The sequence below is a fragment of the Odocoileus virginianus genome, chromosome 31 (assembly GCF_023699985.2).
Source record: "Odocoileus virginianus isolate 20LAN1187 ecotype Illinois chromosome 31, Ovbor_1.2, whole genome shotgun sequence".
In the NCBI taxonomy this organism is placed as follows: domain Eukaryota; kingdom Metazoa; phylum Chordata; class Mammalia; order Artiodactyla; family Cervidae; genus Odocoileus; species Odocoileus virginianus.
The window spans coordinates 1,936,727-1,953,616 of record NC_069704.1 but is presented as its reverse complement, the minus strand read 5'-3'; the positions used below and the strand labels follow the sequence as shown (position 1 = coordinate 1,953,616).

The 16,890-nt window shown below is 50.9% G+C and overlaps 1 protein-coding gene across 1 annotated transcript in view; it reads right to left on the bottom strand.

Annotated features, from left to right (window-relative positions):
- Positions 1-15,124, bottom strand: part of ALLC (allantoicase) — a 28,253-nt gene extending 13,129 nt beyond the window's left edge. The window contains 4 exon segments of the mRNA XM_070459174.1: positions 868-918; positions 6,819-6,913; positions 10,220-10,297; positions 14,930-15,124. Coding sequence (XP_070315275.1) covers positions 868-918; positions 6,819-6,908 — 141 coding nt within the window. The 5' untranslated portion in view covers positions 6,909-6,913; positions 10,220-10,297; positions 14,930-15,124.
- Positions 15,125-16,890: the final 1,766 nt, after the last annotated feature.

The window sequence follows — 16,890 nt, the reverse complement described above, 5'->3', positions numbered from 1 at the left end:
GGCCCCCTGCAGGGACAAGGTGGCAGGATTCCCCAGAGTTCCTGTTCTTCCTTACATTTATCAGTATTTTCTGTTTTTAATAAACATATGCCAACAAAGGTCCATATAGTCAAAGCTATGGTTTTCCCAGGAGTCATGGACAGATATAAGAGTTGGACCATAAAGAAGACTGAGCGCCAAAGAATTGATGCTTTCAAACTGTTGCTAGAGAAGACTCCCGGGAGTCCCTCGGACAGCAATCCTAAAGGCAATCAATCCTGAATATTCATTGGAAGGACTGATGCTGAAACTGAAACTCCAATACTTTGGCCACCTGATGCAAAATGCCTATTCACTGGAAAAGACCCTGATGCTGGGAAAGATTGAAGGCAGGAGGAGAAGGCGACGACAGAGGATGAGATGGTTGGATGGCATCACCAACCGTTTGAGCAAACTCTGGGAGATAGCGAAGGACAGGGAAGCCTGGGGTGCTGCAGTCCATGGGGGTCACAAAAAGACACAACTGATTGATTGAACAACAACATCTTTATAAATAAGTAGGAATAACATTTTCAAAAAAATTCAAGCTATGAAACACTTTGCTTCCCATCATAAGTTATAAACACAAAGTAGGGCAGAGAAAAATAGAAGAGGACATAGTGACTCCCCCACAGAGCAAGGTGGTCCCAGAATCCTGTGTCGGATCCACATCTGTCTGCCATCTTAACAGAAGTGAAGGCTAATTTCCACACATTTCTACTGTTCTAATATGATAATTCTCCGGGTCACATCACGTGACTCCCAGCCCAAACACACAGAGAGATTTTAATTAGCAGGACTGCATGGCTCACCCCACCCCAGCACTTAGCAGAGGCCAATTTACAGTACCTTTAGAAGATTTTCAGCAGGAGCAAAAAAGTCATCTGTTGCAAATAAAATCTAGACAAAGAAAGAAGTAAAGATAAAATAACCATAAATTTAAAACCATTTTATTTCATTCCCTGGTGAAACATTATGAGACGCAGTAAAAAGAAAATGTGAAATTGCCGAGGGGGAGAGAAACAATATGCAATTAAGACACAATGCTTTTTAAATGCTTAGATTTCATTGCCTGCCTCCCTCCTTAATCTTGTCTTCCCACCCTTTCCTTCTTAATCCTCTTTACCATCTGGATACAAAAGTGCTAACCTCTTAGAAAGAAAATAAACCAACATTTTTTCAAGAACGGGGGATCCCGGGCTTTGTGACCCTTGTCCCAGAGCAATGGGGAAAAAATTGTCACCGGGGTCACCCCTGTGACTTAGCCAGCCCATCCTAGGGCACCCTGTGGGGAGGTTGGCCTGTGGTTTGTTCAGTTCAGTAGCTCAGTCATGTCCAACTCTTTGTGACCGCATGGACTGCAGCACGCCAGGCTTCCCTGTCCATCACCAACTCCTGGAGCTTGCTCAAATTCATGTCCATTGAGTTGGTGATGCCATCCAACCATCTCATCCACTGTCATCCTCTTCTCCTCCTGCCTTCAATCTTTCTCAGTATCAGGGTCTTTTCATATGAGTCAGTTCTTCGAATCAGGTGGCCAAAGTATTGGAGTTTCAGCTTCAACATCAGTCCTTCCTATGAATATTCAGAACTAATTTCCTTTAGGATGGACTGGTGGTATCACCTTGCAGTTCAAGGGACTCTCAAGAGTCTTCTCCAGCACCACAGTTCAAAAGCATCAATTCTTCAGTGCTCAGCTTTCTTTATAGTCCAACTCTCACATCCACATATGACTACTGGAAAAACCATAGCTTTGACTGGACACACCTTTGTTGGCAAAGTAATGTCTCTGCTTTTTAATATGTTGTCTGGGTTGGTCATAACTTTCCTTCCAAGGAGTAATGAAATTGCTTCAGTCACCATCTGCAATGATTTTGGAGCCCAAGCAAATAAAGTTTGTCATTTTTTCCATTGTTTCCCATCTTGTTGCCATGAAGTGATGGGACCAGATGCCATGATCTTAGTTTTCTGAATGTTGAGCTTTAAGCCAACTTTTTCACTCTCCTCTTTCACTTTCATCAAGAGGCTTTTTAGTTCCTCTTCACTCTCTGCCATAAGAGTGGTGTCATCTGCATATCTGAGGTTATTGATATTTTCCACAGCAATCTTGATTCCAGCTTGTGCTTCATCCAACCCGGCATTTCACATGATGTACTCTGCATGTAAGTTAAATAAGCAGGGTGACATTATACAGCCTTGACATACTCCTTTCCCGATTTGGAACCAGTCTGTTGTTCCATGTCCAGTTCTAACTGTTGCTTCTTGACCTGCATAGAGATTTCTCAGGAGGCAGGTCAGGTGGTCTGGTATTTCCATCTCTTGAAGAATTTTCCACACTTTATGGTGATCCACACAGCCAAAGGCTTTGGCATAGTCAGTAAAGCAGAAATAGATGTTTTTCTGGAACTCTCTTTCTTTTTCTATGATCCAGCGGATCTTGGCAATGTGATCTCTGGTTCCTCTGCCTTTTCTAAATACAGGTTGAACATCTGGAAGTTCTCGGTTCACATACTGTTGAAGCCTGGGTTGGAGAATTTGAGCATTACTGGCCGTGAGATGAGAGCAATTGTGCAGTAGTTTGGGCATTTTTTCGCATTGCCTTTTTTGGGATTGGAATGAAAACTGACCTTTTCCAGTCCTGTGGCCACTGCTGAGTTTCCCAAATTTGTTGGCATATTGAGTGCAGCACTTTACAGCATCAGCTTTCAGGATTTGAAATAGCTCAACTGGAATTCCATCACTTCCACTAGCTTTGTTCTTAGTGATGCTTCCTAAGGCCCACTTGACTTCACATTCCAGGATGTCTGGCTCTAGGTAAATCATCACACCATCATGATTATCTGGGTCATGAAGATCTTTTTTGTACAGTTTTTCTGTGTATTCTTGCCACCTCTTAATATCTTCTGTCCATACCATTTCTGTCCTTTATTATACCCATCTTTACATGAAATATTCCCTTGGTATCTCTAATTTTCTTGAAGAGATCTCTAGTCTTTCCTATTCTATTGTTTCCCTCTATTTCTTTGCATTGATCCCTGAGGAAGGCTTTCTTATCTCTCCCTTGCTATTCTTTGGAATTCTGCACTCAAATGGGTATATCTTTCCTTTTCTCGTTTGCCTTTCACATCTCTTCTTTTCTCAGCTATTTGTAAGGCCTCCTCAAAGGAGCCATTTTGCCTTTTTGCATTTCTTTTTCTTGGGGATGGTCTTGATCCCTGTCTCTTGTACAATGTCATGAGCCTCTGTCCATAGTTCTTCAGGTACTCTATAAGATCTAATCCCTTGAATCTATTTGTCACTTCCATTTTATAATCATAAGGGATTTGATCTAGGTCATACCTGATTGGTCCAATGGTTCTCCCTATTTTCTTCAATTTAAGTCTGAATTTGGCAGTAAGGAGCTCATGATCTGAGCCACAGTCAGCTCCCGGTCTTGTTTTTGCTGACTGTATATAGTTTCTCTACCTTTGGCTGCAAAGATTATTATCAATCTGATTTCAGTGTTGACCATTTGGTGTTGTCCATGTGTAGAGTCTTCTCTTATGTTGTAGGAAGAGGGTATTTGCCATGACCAGTGCTTTTTCTTGGTAAAACTCTGTTAGCCTTTGCCCTGCTTCATTTCGTACTCCAAGGCCAAATTTGCCTGTTACTCCAGGTGTCTCTTGACTTCCTACTTTCGCATTCCAGCCCCCTATAATGAAAAGGACATCTTTTTGGGGTATTAGTTCTGGAAAGTCTTGTTGGTCTTCATAGAACCGTTCAACTTCAGCTTGTTCAGCATTACTGGTTGGGGCATAGACTTGGATTACTGTGAAATTGAATGGTTTGTCTTGGAATCTAACAGAGCTCATTCTGTTGTTTTTGAGACTGCATCCGAGACTGACTTTCGGACTTTTGTGGACTATGATGGCGACTCCATTTCTTCTAAGGAATCCTGCCCACAGTAGTAGATACAATCATCATCTGAGTTAAGTTCACCCATTCCAGTCCATTTTAGTTTACTGATTCCTAAAATGTTGATGTTCACTCTTGCCATCTCCTGTTTGACCACTTCCAGTTTGCCTTGATTCATGGACCTAACATTCCAGGTTCCTCTACAATATTTTTCTTACATCACCTGACTTTGCTTCCATCACCAGTCAAATCCACAACTGGGTGTTGTTTTTTGCTTTGGCTCCATCCATTCATTCTTTCTGGAGTTATTTCTCCACTGATCTCCAGTAGCATATTGGGCACCTACTGACCTGGGGAGTTCATCTTTCAGTGTCCTATCTTTTTGCCTTTTCATACTGTTCACGGGGTTCTCAAGGCAAAAATACTGAAGTAGTTCTCCATTCCCTTATCCAGTGGGCCATGTTTTGTCAGTATTTCCACCATGACCCGTCCATCTTGGGTGGCCCTACACAGCATGGCTCATAGCTTCATTCAGTTAGACAAGCTGTGGTCCATGTGATCAGACTGGTTAGTTTTCTGTGATTGTGGTTTTCATTCTGTCTGCCCTCTGATGGAGACAGGTAAGAGGCTTATGGAAGCTTCCTGATGGGAGAGACTGACTGAGGGGGAAACTGGGTCTTGTTCTGATGGGCGGGCTATACTCAGTAAATCTTTAATCGAGTTTTCTGTTGATGGGCGGGGCTGTGTTCCCTCCCTGTTGCTTGAGCTGAGGCCAACTCTGCTGGAGGTGATGAAGATGATGGTGACCTCCTTACCTGTGCATCCCATGCGCACACTGCTGCACTCACTGCCCCCGACCCTGTAGCAGGCCCTCACCAACTCACGCCTCCGCCGGAGACTCCTGGACACGGGCAAGTCTGGGTCAGTCTCTTGTGGGGTCACTGCTCCTTTCTCCTGGGTCCTGGTATACAAGGTTCTGTTTGTGCCCTCCAAGAGTCTGTTTCCCCAGTCCTGTGGACGTTCTGGCAGCTCTATGGTGGGTTAATGGTGACCTCCTCCAAGAGGGCTTATGCCACACCCAAGTCTGCTGCACCCAAAGCCCCTGCCCTGCAGCGTCCACTGCTGACCCTCACCTCCACAGGAGACACTCAGACACAGTTCTGGCTCCGTCTCTGTGGGTCTCTGGGTCCTGGTGCGCACGCCCTCTGAGTGTCTCTGGCGGGATGGGGTTTGATTCTAAACATGATTTTGCCCCTCCTACCATCTTGCTGGGGCTTCTCCTTTGCCTCTGTGGTTTGTTAACCAAAGCAGAATGTTTGTTTGGCCACACCTCATGGCTTGGGGGTATTTTAGTTGCCCTGCCAAGCAGGGGTTGAACCCTGGACATGGCAATGAAAGCGCTGAGTCCTCACCACTGAACTGCCAGGGGGCTCCCAAAGCAGGACACCTGCAAGAGTGAGCTGCAGACTGGCCGCTGGCCACTCCACTGAGCCTGAGGCCCAGGGCCCTGTGGTCTGGGGAAGAGTGTCCTGACCTCTGAGCCCAGACAGAGCCTGAAAGGCAGGGGACGGCCTAGGCTGTCTGGGAGTTGCTGGCTGTCTGGATGGCCGGACGTGGGGGCCATCTCTGTGTGACCAGAAAGCACAGGGCCGAGTGTGAAGTTCACATCAGAGGAAGGTGTCATTAGCTTCCAATTAAAATAAATAAATTAATTTAATAATAAAATAAAGGAAGGTGTCAGTGAGCCCAGACTTTGCTCAGTTGTCTGCAACTCTCGTGACCCCATGGACTGCAGCCCACCAGGCCCTTCTGTCCATGGGATTCTCCAGGCAGGAATACTGGAGTGGGTTGCCATTTTCTTCCCCAGGGGGCCTTCCCAACCCAGGGATCGAACCCACGTCTCTTACGTCTCTTGCGTTGGCAGGTGGGTTCTTAACCACGAGTGCCTCCTGGGAAGCCCATACACAGAAGAGGGCTACATCCCTTAACTAAAGACGTCCGGTTTTCTTTTACAAACAGGAATCTTTTGATGTTGTGATGACATGGTCTTTGCAGATCCTGGCTCCCCCCTCACCTCTTCGGCGCCATCCCTAGAGTCATGTGAGAGGCTGTGTCCAGGGCTGACGCCCTCGGCTGTGTCCTGCGAATAAACCACGGTGCTCAGCTTTTAGGTTGTGCAGGGTTTTGTCTGTTGACATCTGCCTCCCGAGGACGCAGCTTGGCGAGCTCACCTGGGCGTCCCTCCCCTGCTCAGGGCCTGCAGCCCTCCTCCGGGGCAGAAACCTTCTAGGCACAGGGGGCCTCGCTACCCCTCCAGGCTCCTGCCCTCACACCCCAGGTCAGCTCCCTTCCCCTCGTCCTCTATCTGACGCTCTCCGTCAGCCCCCCTGCCTTGCCGGCTCCTCCCCCGACTGAGGGCTCCTTTGAGCATCACTTCCCTGCATGGTCCTCCCCTGCCTCCCCACCCTGCGTGGTAGATGTGGTCCCGCGGTGCCCTGTCCTGCCTTGATGCCAGCCCTGGTCTGCACATCTCCCGGCAGAGCCTAAGCTTTTGAGGGTAGGTCTGTAGCTCACCTGGCGCCTCATGTTAGGTTCTCACGTGATTCTCACACTGAAGTCTGAGGACCACTCATCTGCCCCATAAGAAAACACATGGGGAGTGGGGAGTTCCTTTCACAGGGGCAAAATGTGTGTTTCTAACCTCGGGCAATGCTGCCCCAGTCATAATTGTCACCAATCTAGGGAATGTCCCCTGGGAGACTTTCACGGTGACGGGCTTCCTTGGGGAGGCCAGCCTTCTTCCTGAATCCTGCTGCTCTAGCTCAGGTCCCCACAGTGGTCAGCTGGAGCCCCAGCCTGGGAGCATTAAGTGAACACTTGCTCTCGCCCTGAGACACCCTGCTTACCTTTCCTCCTACAAACTCAGAGGCCAAGTCAATCAGCTGCGTAAAGTCCGGAGGCCTAGCCACTTTTCCTTCCCTGGGGGAGTTAGCCATGCTTCCTGCAAGGAGAAAGGCAGGCTGAGTCAGCATCAGGCCCCCAAACCAAGGCTACGTGCCCCCCACTGGTTGTGGGGGTACCTGCTGGCTTAGGGTCCCTCCCCAGCAACTTTGCACAAAACTGCAGTTGGGAGGGAACTAGAGATGACCCCCATGTGAAGCATCTAAGAAGAAAATACACAAATTCTGCAGCCACAAAATGCAAAGTTTCATTATTCAAGGAGGAAAAAAATGCTTCAGTGTAGAAAAGAACAATTTGCCTTGAATAGTTTTGAGGTACATTCAAAAAATACATACTGGGCTTCCCTGGTGACTCAGTGGTAAAGAATCCTCTGCAGATGCAAGAAACACAGGTTCAATCCCTGGTCCAGGAAGATCCCACACGCCATGGGGCAAGTAAGCCCATGTGCCAAAACTACTGCGCCTGCGCTCTAGGACCCAGGACCCACAGCTACTGAGACCCCGCACCCTACCGGCCGCGATCCTCAAGAGAAGTCACCGCAGTGAGAAGCCCCGCTCGCCACAGCTAGAGAAAAGCCCGAGCAGCAAAGAAGACTCAGCACGGCCAAAAATAATAAATAAAGCCTAAATAAAGTTATTTGGAAAATAGCCTTTACAGAAAGGCTACTCTGAGACATTAGGAAACAATGTCACTTTAAAAAACAAAACTTGTTATGATTCCATGTGTTTGACTTAGTATGAATAGAATGATAGATTTCTAATTTAAAAATAATATATATATATACAAGCCACAAAGGTTTGGAGTATAGCACAGGAAACTCTAGTCAACACCTTGTAATAATGGAAAGTACTCTGAAATATATGTGTATATGTATAACTGAATCACCTTTGCTATGCACCTAAAACATTTTGTCAACTATACATCAATGAAATATATATATTAGGAACACACACACACACATATAGAGCAGTGGGGCGGCAGACCCTGGTGGAGGTGGGCGCAGAAATCAGAGGAGAGATCACCCCCCTCGTCCCCAGTGCCGGACGTCCTGCCTCGGGAGCTTGGCGGCGTCTGTTCCCTCTGCCAGGCAGTTCTCCCCGGGCACCTGTGCGGCTCACCCGTGACCTGTGTTCAAGGCTTGGCTGGACTGTCACCTTCTTGGTGCAAACTGCTCCCGCAGTGCAGTGGACTCTCCACCCGCCCGCCCGCCCCAGCACTGCCAGCACCCCCACCGCATCTGTCTTTGTCTCCACAGCACACAGACCTCTGTGGGACTCGCCTGCTTGTAGGTTTTATTATCTCCTTTCCCGATTAGATGTGCCACGCTCCATGAGGACACTCGTGAGCCAACTCATTAGAGAAGACCCCGAGGCTGGGGAAGACGGAGGGCAGGAGGAAAAGGGGGCAACAGAGGACAGGACGGTTGGCTGGCCTCACCGACTCAATGGACGTGAGTTGAGCAAGCTCTGGGAGACGGTGAAGGACAGGGAAGCCTGGCGTGCTGCGGTCCAGGGGGGCGCCAAGCATCACACACAACTGAGCAACTGAACGACAAATGAGGACACTGATTTTTTCTTTTTTTTTTCTGGCCCACTGGTGTCTCTTCAGGGCTTGGACTATTGCCTGCCACATACAAGATGCTTGACAAATGTTGAATAAATGAATGAGTGGATAATGCTTTCTTGATTTGTGTGTTAAAATACTGATTCCTCAAATGGACTAAAATCTTCCCAAGGATGAACAGGTGCAGAAGAAAACAGGACATTTATTTCCTGACATTTGTTTGAGTTTACAATAGCGTCCTACACAGTTCATTTATTTTATCTCATTTTACCAGCTGAGCCACCAGGGAAGCCCTCTATTTTATCTCATTTTAATCCTCAGAACCACCCTGTGAGTTTGGTATTCACATCTTACAAACAAAATGCCTCTCTGAGAGGCCAAGTGAACTGTCCCAACCACACAGCTGGGGAGGGAACCCTATTTCCAACCCAAACATGTCCTGACATGACGGACATTCGAGAGCTCTCAGCCTGAGTCAGAGTCACAGAACGGACGCTCATCCATTAGTGTTAGGATCATCCAGTGGCTGAGGCTGAAGCTCCCGTGGTGGCCAGGCCCACGGCCACACGTGGGACTGACCCCTGACCCCTGACCCCTGCTCTCCAGGGGTCACAGTGGAGGGCAGACACAGCAGGAGATGCAGAGACAAGAGGTATCCTCCTGGGGCCCCCTTTAGGAGGGACACCTGGGCTGGGCACCAAGGAGATGAAGCGACAGAGAGCACGTGGCTGGGTGGGCTCCAGGGCCTGGAGGCTGGAGACCCCACTGGTCCAGACCTGCATGGGTCAGCCTGGAAGCCCCTAGTCACAGGTGGCTATTCAGCGAATTTTAAAGAATCACAAATGAATAAAAAGTAATTTTAAAGAATTACAAGTGAATTATAAGAATTACAGCAAATTTTAAAGAATTACAAGTGAACAAAATAAAATTTTAAAGAATTACAAGGGAATAAAAGTGAATAAAATAAAATTACAATACAGTTCCTCTTGTATTGGCCACATTCTGTGTGCTGAGTAGCCGTGCGTGATTCCCAGGTTGCCGATGCAGAGAACTTTCCATCCACTCAGGACATTTACCACTCAGGACATTTACCGACTGGAGAAGATAATAGTGGACGGCCCACCCATGCCCCCCCCCCCCCCAACATACTCGCAGTCTCCAAACCTTTAACGCCAAAGGACAGGCAACACTAGCCCACCCGGCAGACGCGCCCTCACTGCGGCTGATCAGACGCTTCTTCCCTGAGTGTCCCTGCTGTGCCCCGGGCAGCCGTCAGAGCTCACACATTCACTCGGCTTTGCTCAGCTCCGCCGGCCGCTCAGGGCACTGGGGGCTCAGAGGATGGGCAAGGCCGAGCCACAGAGTGGACCCATCCCAGACTCGGTGGGTTGCTCGGGTGCCCCCCTGACCATCACCACCACGACAGCTCAGCCTGTGTCCAGCGTCTTGAACAAAACCCACAGGGCCAGGCCCCGCGAGCACACTCAACAAAGACTTGTGAGTGTTTCATTTCCATAGCTAATTATGGAACATGTGAGTCACCTGTTGTTTCAAACAGGCTCGGCCTTGTTTCTCAGTCGGCTGCAGTGAGTTTGAGACACCCCCAGGACAGAGCATCTGCACGTTTGCCTGAGTCAGGGATGCAGGGTTGCCGGCTCGGTACCCCACTGGATGGGAGGAGCCAGGCGTCATGGCAACGCAGGCCCGACCCACACGGAGCAGGCATCACTCTGCCTCCCTGCGTCCCAGAGAGCCGTGGCGGGTGGAGGGCGTTCTTTCTCACCTTAGCCGTCTCTTATCTTTTGCTTTGATGTGTCTCAGACTACACCAAACAGCTGGTATGACACGCATGGACCAGAGGCTGCAGATTCAAGGGAGAAAGAGATTAAGGGGAAAAAAATTTTACACTTTTCCCCTAGGTATTGCTGTCACCTTTTCAGGTTCTTCCAGCCTCACGCCCTGAAAACTGGCGCTCCATTTAGACAAAGAGCACTGCAGCGCAGCACTTGTTTTAAAAAAAGAACACGCCCTAACACGACATTGTTCATCGACCATGCTCCAATATAACATAAAAAAAAAAGAAAAGAAAAGAATGCTCCCTTCTGGAAATGAATGTTTCCGTTTGGAAAATAAATACATAAAAAGTCCTTCTTGGGTCCACATTGGTCAGAGTAGCAGCACCCCCTACAGCTAAGGGGTAAAGCCTCAGAAGTGACCCTCGTCTGTCTGCAAGATACAGGCCGCGTCCGGGGCCACCACGCCAGGTCTTTTAACGTGGCCTGTTCTCAGACGGGGTGAGCGCACTTTCCTCGAGTTCATTAACAATACACACACATATATATATATTCATCAAAGGGCACTTCAAACACAGCTGGAAGTTTCCGAGGCTGACTTCTGCTTTTCCCCATGAACTCTGGCATTTGGCAACATCTGTTTTAATCGGCAGAATAACCTTGGCTTGGGGCAGAAATTCTCCGTAGTGTCTTCCTTAGCCTTCCCTGAGGGCCACGTCTGCCTGCGTCCTGAGCCTGCATGCTTTGCTAGAACTGAGGTGTCACATGGGACCTTACAGCCACTCCGAGACCTAGTGACTTAAAGCTTTATCATTCTCCTGGCAAACTCCATTAACAGGTAAGATTTCACTACTCAAGTGTGTTTAAAATGTGTTGCATTCAAATAAAAGAAAAACAGATCTTTGTGAAACACTGCAGAGGAGCCAGGATAGAGAGAAATCTCTGAGGAAAATGAAACTCCCGACTCAATTTAATAGAAATAGCAGGGGCGGAGGTGCGGGATGTGAAATCCAGCCCCTGTCTTCTCTTCAGACACTCACAGCTTTTCCTAAGACCCTGTGTTTAGACAAAACATCCCGCCCTTCACTCAGCCCTGGGGACTGAGCAAACAAGGTTTGATGCTGGTGCGGGGTCCACTGGTTGCGCTGAGATGGTAACTATCTGCTACTTGAACCCTTTGAGTGTGAAGTTAACAAAATCTAAAGCTCAGTGCTCAGAAGCCAGGTGTCATCTGAACAGCCAGAAGAGAGATTTCCGTCGCTGTAGAAAGTTCTAGTCAAGGTGGAGGTGTGTGGATGCAAAGTATATTGCTGCATGTTATAGGAGGGCACTCGTTATTTTTACGTCTTTTCACAAATAACCTTGGGTGTAATATCAATTTTCAGTAAGTCTCGAAAGTCTTTAACAACCTCCCACCAATGCAGGAAAGCCAGAGCTAACACTGCAGAGCTGCCTGTGGGCGTCCTGCAGTTGGAGACATACTAGGTGCCCCTGAAGTTGGAGACCTACTAGGTGCCTCGGAGTTGAAGATGTACTAGGTGCTCCAGAGTTAGAGACCTACTAGGTGCCCCTGAAGTTGGAGACCTACTAGGCGCCTCTGCAATTGAAGACCTACTCTTTGCCTCAGAGTTGGAGACCTACTAGGTGTCCCTGCAGTTGGAGACCTACTAGGCACCTTGGAGTTGGAGACCTCCTAGGCGCCCCTGAAGTTAGAGACCTACTAGGCACCTCTGCAGTTGAAGACCTAATAGGCACCCCTGCAGTTGAAGACCTAATAGGTGCCCCTGCAGTTAGAGACCTCCTAGGTGCTCCAGAGTTGGAGACCTACTAGGCACCCCTGAAGTTGGAGACCTACTAGGCACGAGGCATGGTGCTCAGACCATGACACAGGCTCTGATGCCCACGAGCTTCTTACAAGGTGACCATGTCTGTCCCCACGTTCCCCATGGATACCATGCACATCCAGCCCCACTCGGTCTAGGCCTGGGGAGGGAGCTCAGATCGTCCCCTGCAGCCTCCAAAGCCAATGCTCCTCGCTCAGGGCTTGTCAGACGTGAGGCCACTGGCAGGTAGCCTCCCTGGCCACCGGGCCTCCCTGCACAGACGCCTTCACCCCGGACTCGGGCCGCTCTCCGCCCATACTTTGGTCTCCTGCTGCATAACCACCTGATCACACCTCCTGGGGGCTGAGGACCCCACCACCACTAAGCCCCACCCTGCATGAAATCCTCGGCCAATCTGAGTGTGAGGGCATGGAACCCACCCACCAGCCTCATTCTGTTACCGAGTCCAAGCTTGCTCTGCTGGCTGCATGATGCTGGGAAACGACTTTATTCGGAAAGCCAGCTGACCGAGAAGACGGCAGGCTAGCACCAAAAAATAATCATCTTAGCGAGGTCTGGATGCCAGGTTCTTTTACAGATCAGAGATAGGGGGGAGATGAGGAAGCAAAGTAAAAAGGCCATTAGTCTTGCACACATCGAGAATGGCAAGCCTCAGCCAGGGGTTGTGTTCATTTCTTCCTTCCTGCCATTCACAGGTGGACAAGGCTCTGAACAAAGGCAGTTTGGTTTAACAGTCAGGCGGAGAGGCAGGGTTCTCTGAGGCAGGCCATTGTGTATGATTATAATAAAAAAGCAATGAAAAGCAAGCCAAAGAAACAGTTCTGACATGGAGCCACAATTGGTTGCTTCTATGCAACAATTCCATTTCTGGAAGGCCAGTGTATGGCCTCCCAGGCCGCTCAGGCCCTAGCCCCTTCCTGCCCATGGGCCTGAAGCACTCAGTCATCAGTCTGTCTATCGCATCAGCCATCACTCCCAGAGCTTCTTCCGACAGCCAGCTGGGTACCGCTGGGCACTGAGGATGAGACACTAAACTGACCCACCTGCCTTCGAAGACGGCACTGGGAAAGAGTGGGTGGGATGAAGTGGGCGGGGCTGGGCCATGGTGGGTGCAGAGAGGTCCTCATGTCGGGGGGCTGTGGGTAGGCATTGACGGAGCAAACATGAAGTGGGCTGAGATTCCCCAGAAATGGGCAGGGTGCGCCTCGTCTCTGGAGATGCACAGGTCCTGGGGATTGTGCTCAAGGGCAGACTCCCCAGCGGACTGGGTCTGAGTCCAGTGACAGGGACCCGTGAACACACACCTCCCACCGCCAGAGGGGGTCCAGTGATGGGGACCCATGAACACACACCTCCCACCGCCAGAGGGGGTCCAGTGATGGGGACCCATGAACACACACCTCCCACCGCCAGAGGGGAGTCCAGTCCACCGTCAGAAGGGAGTCCAGTGACAGGGGAGACAGAGACACCGGTGCCCATGGATGGTCCGTAAGAGACACACGGTGGGCCCTAGTGTCGGCACAGCCCATCCTCCCTGCAGAGGGCAGAAGGCCCCCACCATTGTCTGCTCCTTCGTCCCAAAAAAAGACCTGTGTACATGTTGCTTCACATGGCAAGAGGGAGTTTGCATCTGTGACAAAGGTCATAGACCCTAAGAGAGGGAGGGGATTCTGGGTGACCCGGGTGAGGTTACCCTAACCACCTGAGACCTCTCGGGGAAGCAGGTTCTCGCCCCTCGGTGTATGGGGGGCTGTCCATGGCTCTGAGACTCAGGCGCTGTGGGTGCCCCAAACTCTCAGCTCATGGTCCCCCACTGCTTCTATTGATGGAGGAACCCCCAAACCTGACTTGTCTCATTCCCACCTGCTCAGACCACCCACCCACTCAGACTACCTGCTGCGTCTACCTCTACATCTAACTACTAAATACAGAATTCCCTTACCTCTTCATTTAAAATTAGCTTTTATATAATTCTAGGCAAAAGGCGAGACGTCCTCTAAAAGGGGCTGTGACTGAGGTCAGGTTGCGATGCTTAATGCACATGCTAAAGCTTTTCAGGCAAACTGCAACTCGGTCATCAGAAATCAGGAGCGTTATATGGGTTTTTCCAGTGCAAGGAGGCCATTATTCCCTCCCGATGGAAAAAGCCTAGTCTTTAAATTTCATACAATCAAGAGCTATTTTCCTTTGGGATTTGCCCTAAAATGGGAAGGCGCTATGGGGTGAATCTAGGAAACGTGTGTGGAAGGTCTTTGTTCGAGGAGCCAGCCAGGCTGTGCTGACAATTCAAGAACAGCAGTGACTCCTGTCATCAGTGCTGATAAGCCCCAATTAAAAAAAAAGCCTCTGGCCAGAAGTATGAGGTTTATAGCAAAATAGGTGAAGTTTATTGAAGTGCGGACAAAACTAGAGTGAGTGTGGGCAGTGACACAGAGGACCCCAAGGTCAGCACTGAGGCCCCTGGGGAACGTGACTGGGGATTTGTTTGGTGACTGGGGATTTGTTCGTTTTTCCCGGGTGTGGTTCTCCTTTGGAACAAAGTTTCATCTCACCCATGGGCTTGGCGCTGTCGGCATTTCTGTAGTTTTGTAAAGACCAAAGTCAAACGATTTGAGCCCCAGCAGAGCAGGACCAGAGCCCAGAGCCGCTCAGCGCACTCAGGCTGTTCCCGGCTCTGCAAACACTGTTCCTGGGGTTCAGCCACTCCCGACACCAAATGTCTGCCAGACCCGTCCCACCCTCCCCTCTCACGGGGGTCAAACACTCTCTGTGCTAGCACGTTCCTCTCTGCCGCCCTGTTCTTTCCACAATAACAACTTTAAAACGTGTTGTTTATCAACGGGCCTCCAGGCTCACCAGGAAGGAGTCTGATGTTCTGCACTCAGGACCAGGTTTCTTCCGTCCCACAAGCCAGCCTGGGTCGCATGGTGCCCGGGCGCCAGCAGGAGAGAATTCAGTTTCCCAGGGATGCGCTGCTCCTGTGTGACGTCACAAGGGCTGTGGGCGACAGAGCTCCAAGCTGAGCGGCCCCTCCCCGCAGAAGCCAAGGGCCCCCCCCAACCGCAACTGAACAATGTGGGCCTGAACCCCCCTCTGCCAGCCCTCGGGTCCCCGGGGGTCCGTCTCTAGGAGGCTCCCGTGAAAGCATGTGTCCAGTACACCCAGCCGTGGGTGCCCAGCAGAGGGGGTGGGTGCAGGAAGGACCCTCCGCCCAGAAAGTGCAGACGCACACGGAGCTTCGGGGGGCTAAAGGGGCCTGTGGGCCTGGAGAAAACATACCTGTGCCTCGTGGTGCAGGAAAGACACCTGCCCCGGCCCTGGAAGCCTGGGGTCTGGGGAAGGGCTCCCTGTGAGATGGGGACAGCTGAGCACTGCCTGACACCTGTGTTCATACATGACACACATGATCATGCCTGACACATGTGGTCACACCTGACATGCGTGGTCGTGCCCAACACACATGGCCACACCTGACATACACAGTCATGCTTGACACACGTCGTCTTGCCTGACACCCATGGTCACGCCTGATATGCATGGTCATGTCTGACACATGAGGGGCGCAGCCGACTGCACTCATCATCACAGCATCCTGCAGCGCGGTGTTATCCTGGCTCACAGATGCAGAAACTGCAGCCCAAGGTTGCCAAGGTCATCCTGGGAGCCTATGTCAGGAGCGGCTAACCCAAGTAGGGGCTCAGAACACCTGGTGTGCAGGTGCGCGGGCGCCCCTGCCCCTGGAGGCATTTCCCACCCCGGGAGCCCCTCCCGCTCCCCTGCCAGGGCTCTCCTCCCAGGCCTTGGCCCACGTGGCTCCCCCTGCACCCCCACTCCGCCCTGATGGAAAGGCTGTCCCTGTCCCCCTCCAGGAAACTGGCTGGCTCCCACCAGACCCTCTGGTACCCAGGGGCACGCGTCTTCCGTTCCAAGTGAAACTCTTAACAGCAAAACCCGTCCTGTGCTTCTTCACGGAGCAGACTGTTTTAATTTAAATTAATGGGTGTGCTTCTGTCCTGATGTCTCAGGTCACCCACAGCCTCTCTGGAAGCGGCAGCCACAGTGTCCAGGCCGCGGCCTCCAGTGGGTCCCCAGAGCAGGAGGGCCTCGCTGTCCTCCGCTTCTCTGAGTCCAGCCAGACACAGACAGCGGCCACAGCAGGGTTCTCAGAGCTGGCGGAGGCTGCCGGCCCTGCAGGCCCATGTTCTGCAGTATGTTTGGGCTTCTCCCTTCCTTGAACGGAGCACACGACAATCTGCAGTCTTTCCAAAATTCCTTTCACCTGCCCCAAATCTTTCAACAGACCCCCTTTCTACTTATATCAGCCAGACTCTGATTTTCTTGCTTACAGCGAAGAAACAGTCCTGCCCTCAGTTCTGACCTGCTGGATTAAACTGGGCTACACCTGGTGACCCCCCCCCCACCAGGTCTTCCCCTGCCACCTGCCCCCAGGAAGGGTGTGGGTTCCACCTAGACCCGACACCAGAGGTGGCCAGTGCCCAAGGGCAGAGGGGCAGACATCAGAGCCTTTGTCACCCTCACTAAGAGGCAGGGATGTCCAGACAAAGGCTGCCCCAGGGACAAGAATATACCCACAGGACATCTGTCTGCGAGGAAACACCTTCCTGCCAGTCTAGCTGCAGCCTCCGCCCCCAGAACCCCAGGGCCCAGGGCAGCAGGGCGTGGGGACCAGGGCAGGAATGACAGCTCCTGGCTAGAGCCGTCCGCCCCGCTGCAGTCCGAGCAGCCACCTGCGGTTACACTCGCACCTGGAAGGGACCCCACCCGAGCTCGATTCTTTCCTGACGGCCCCCCGCGGC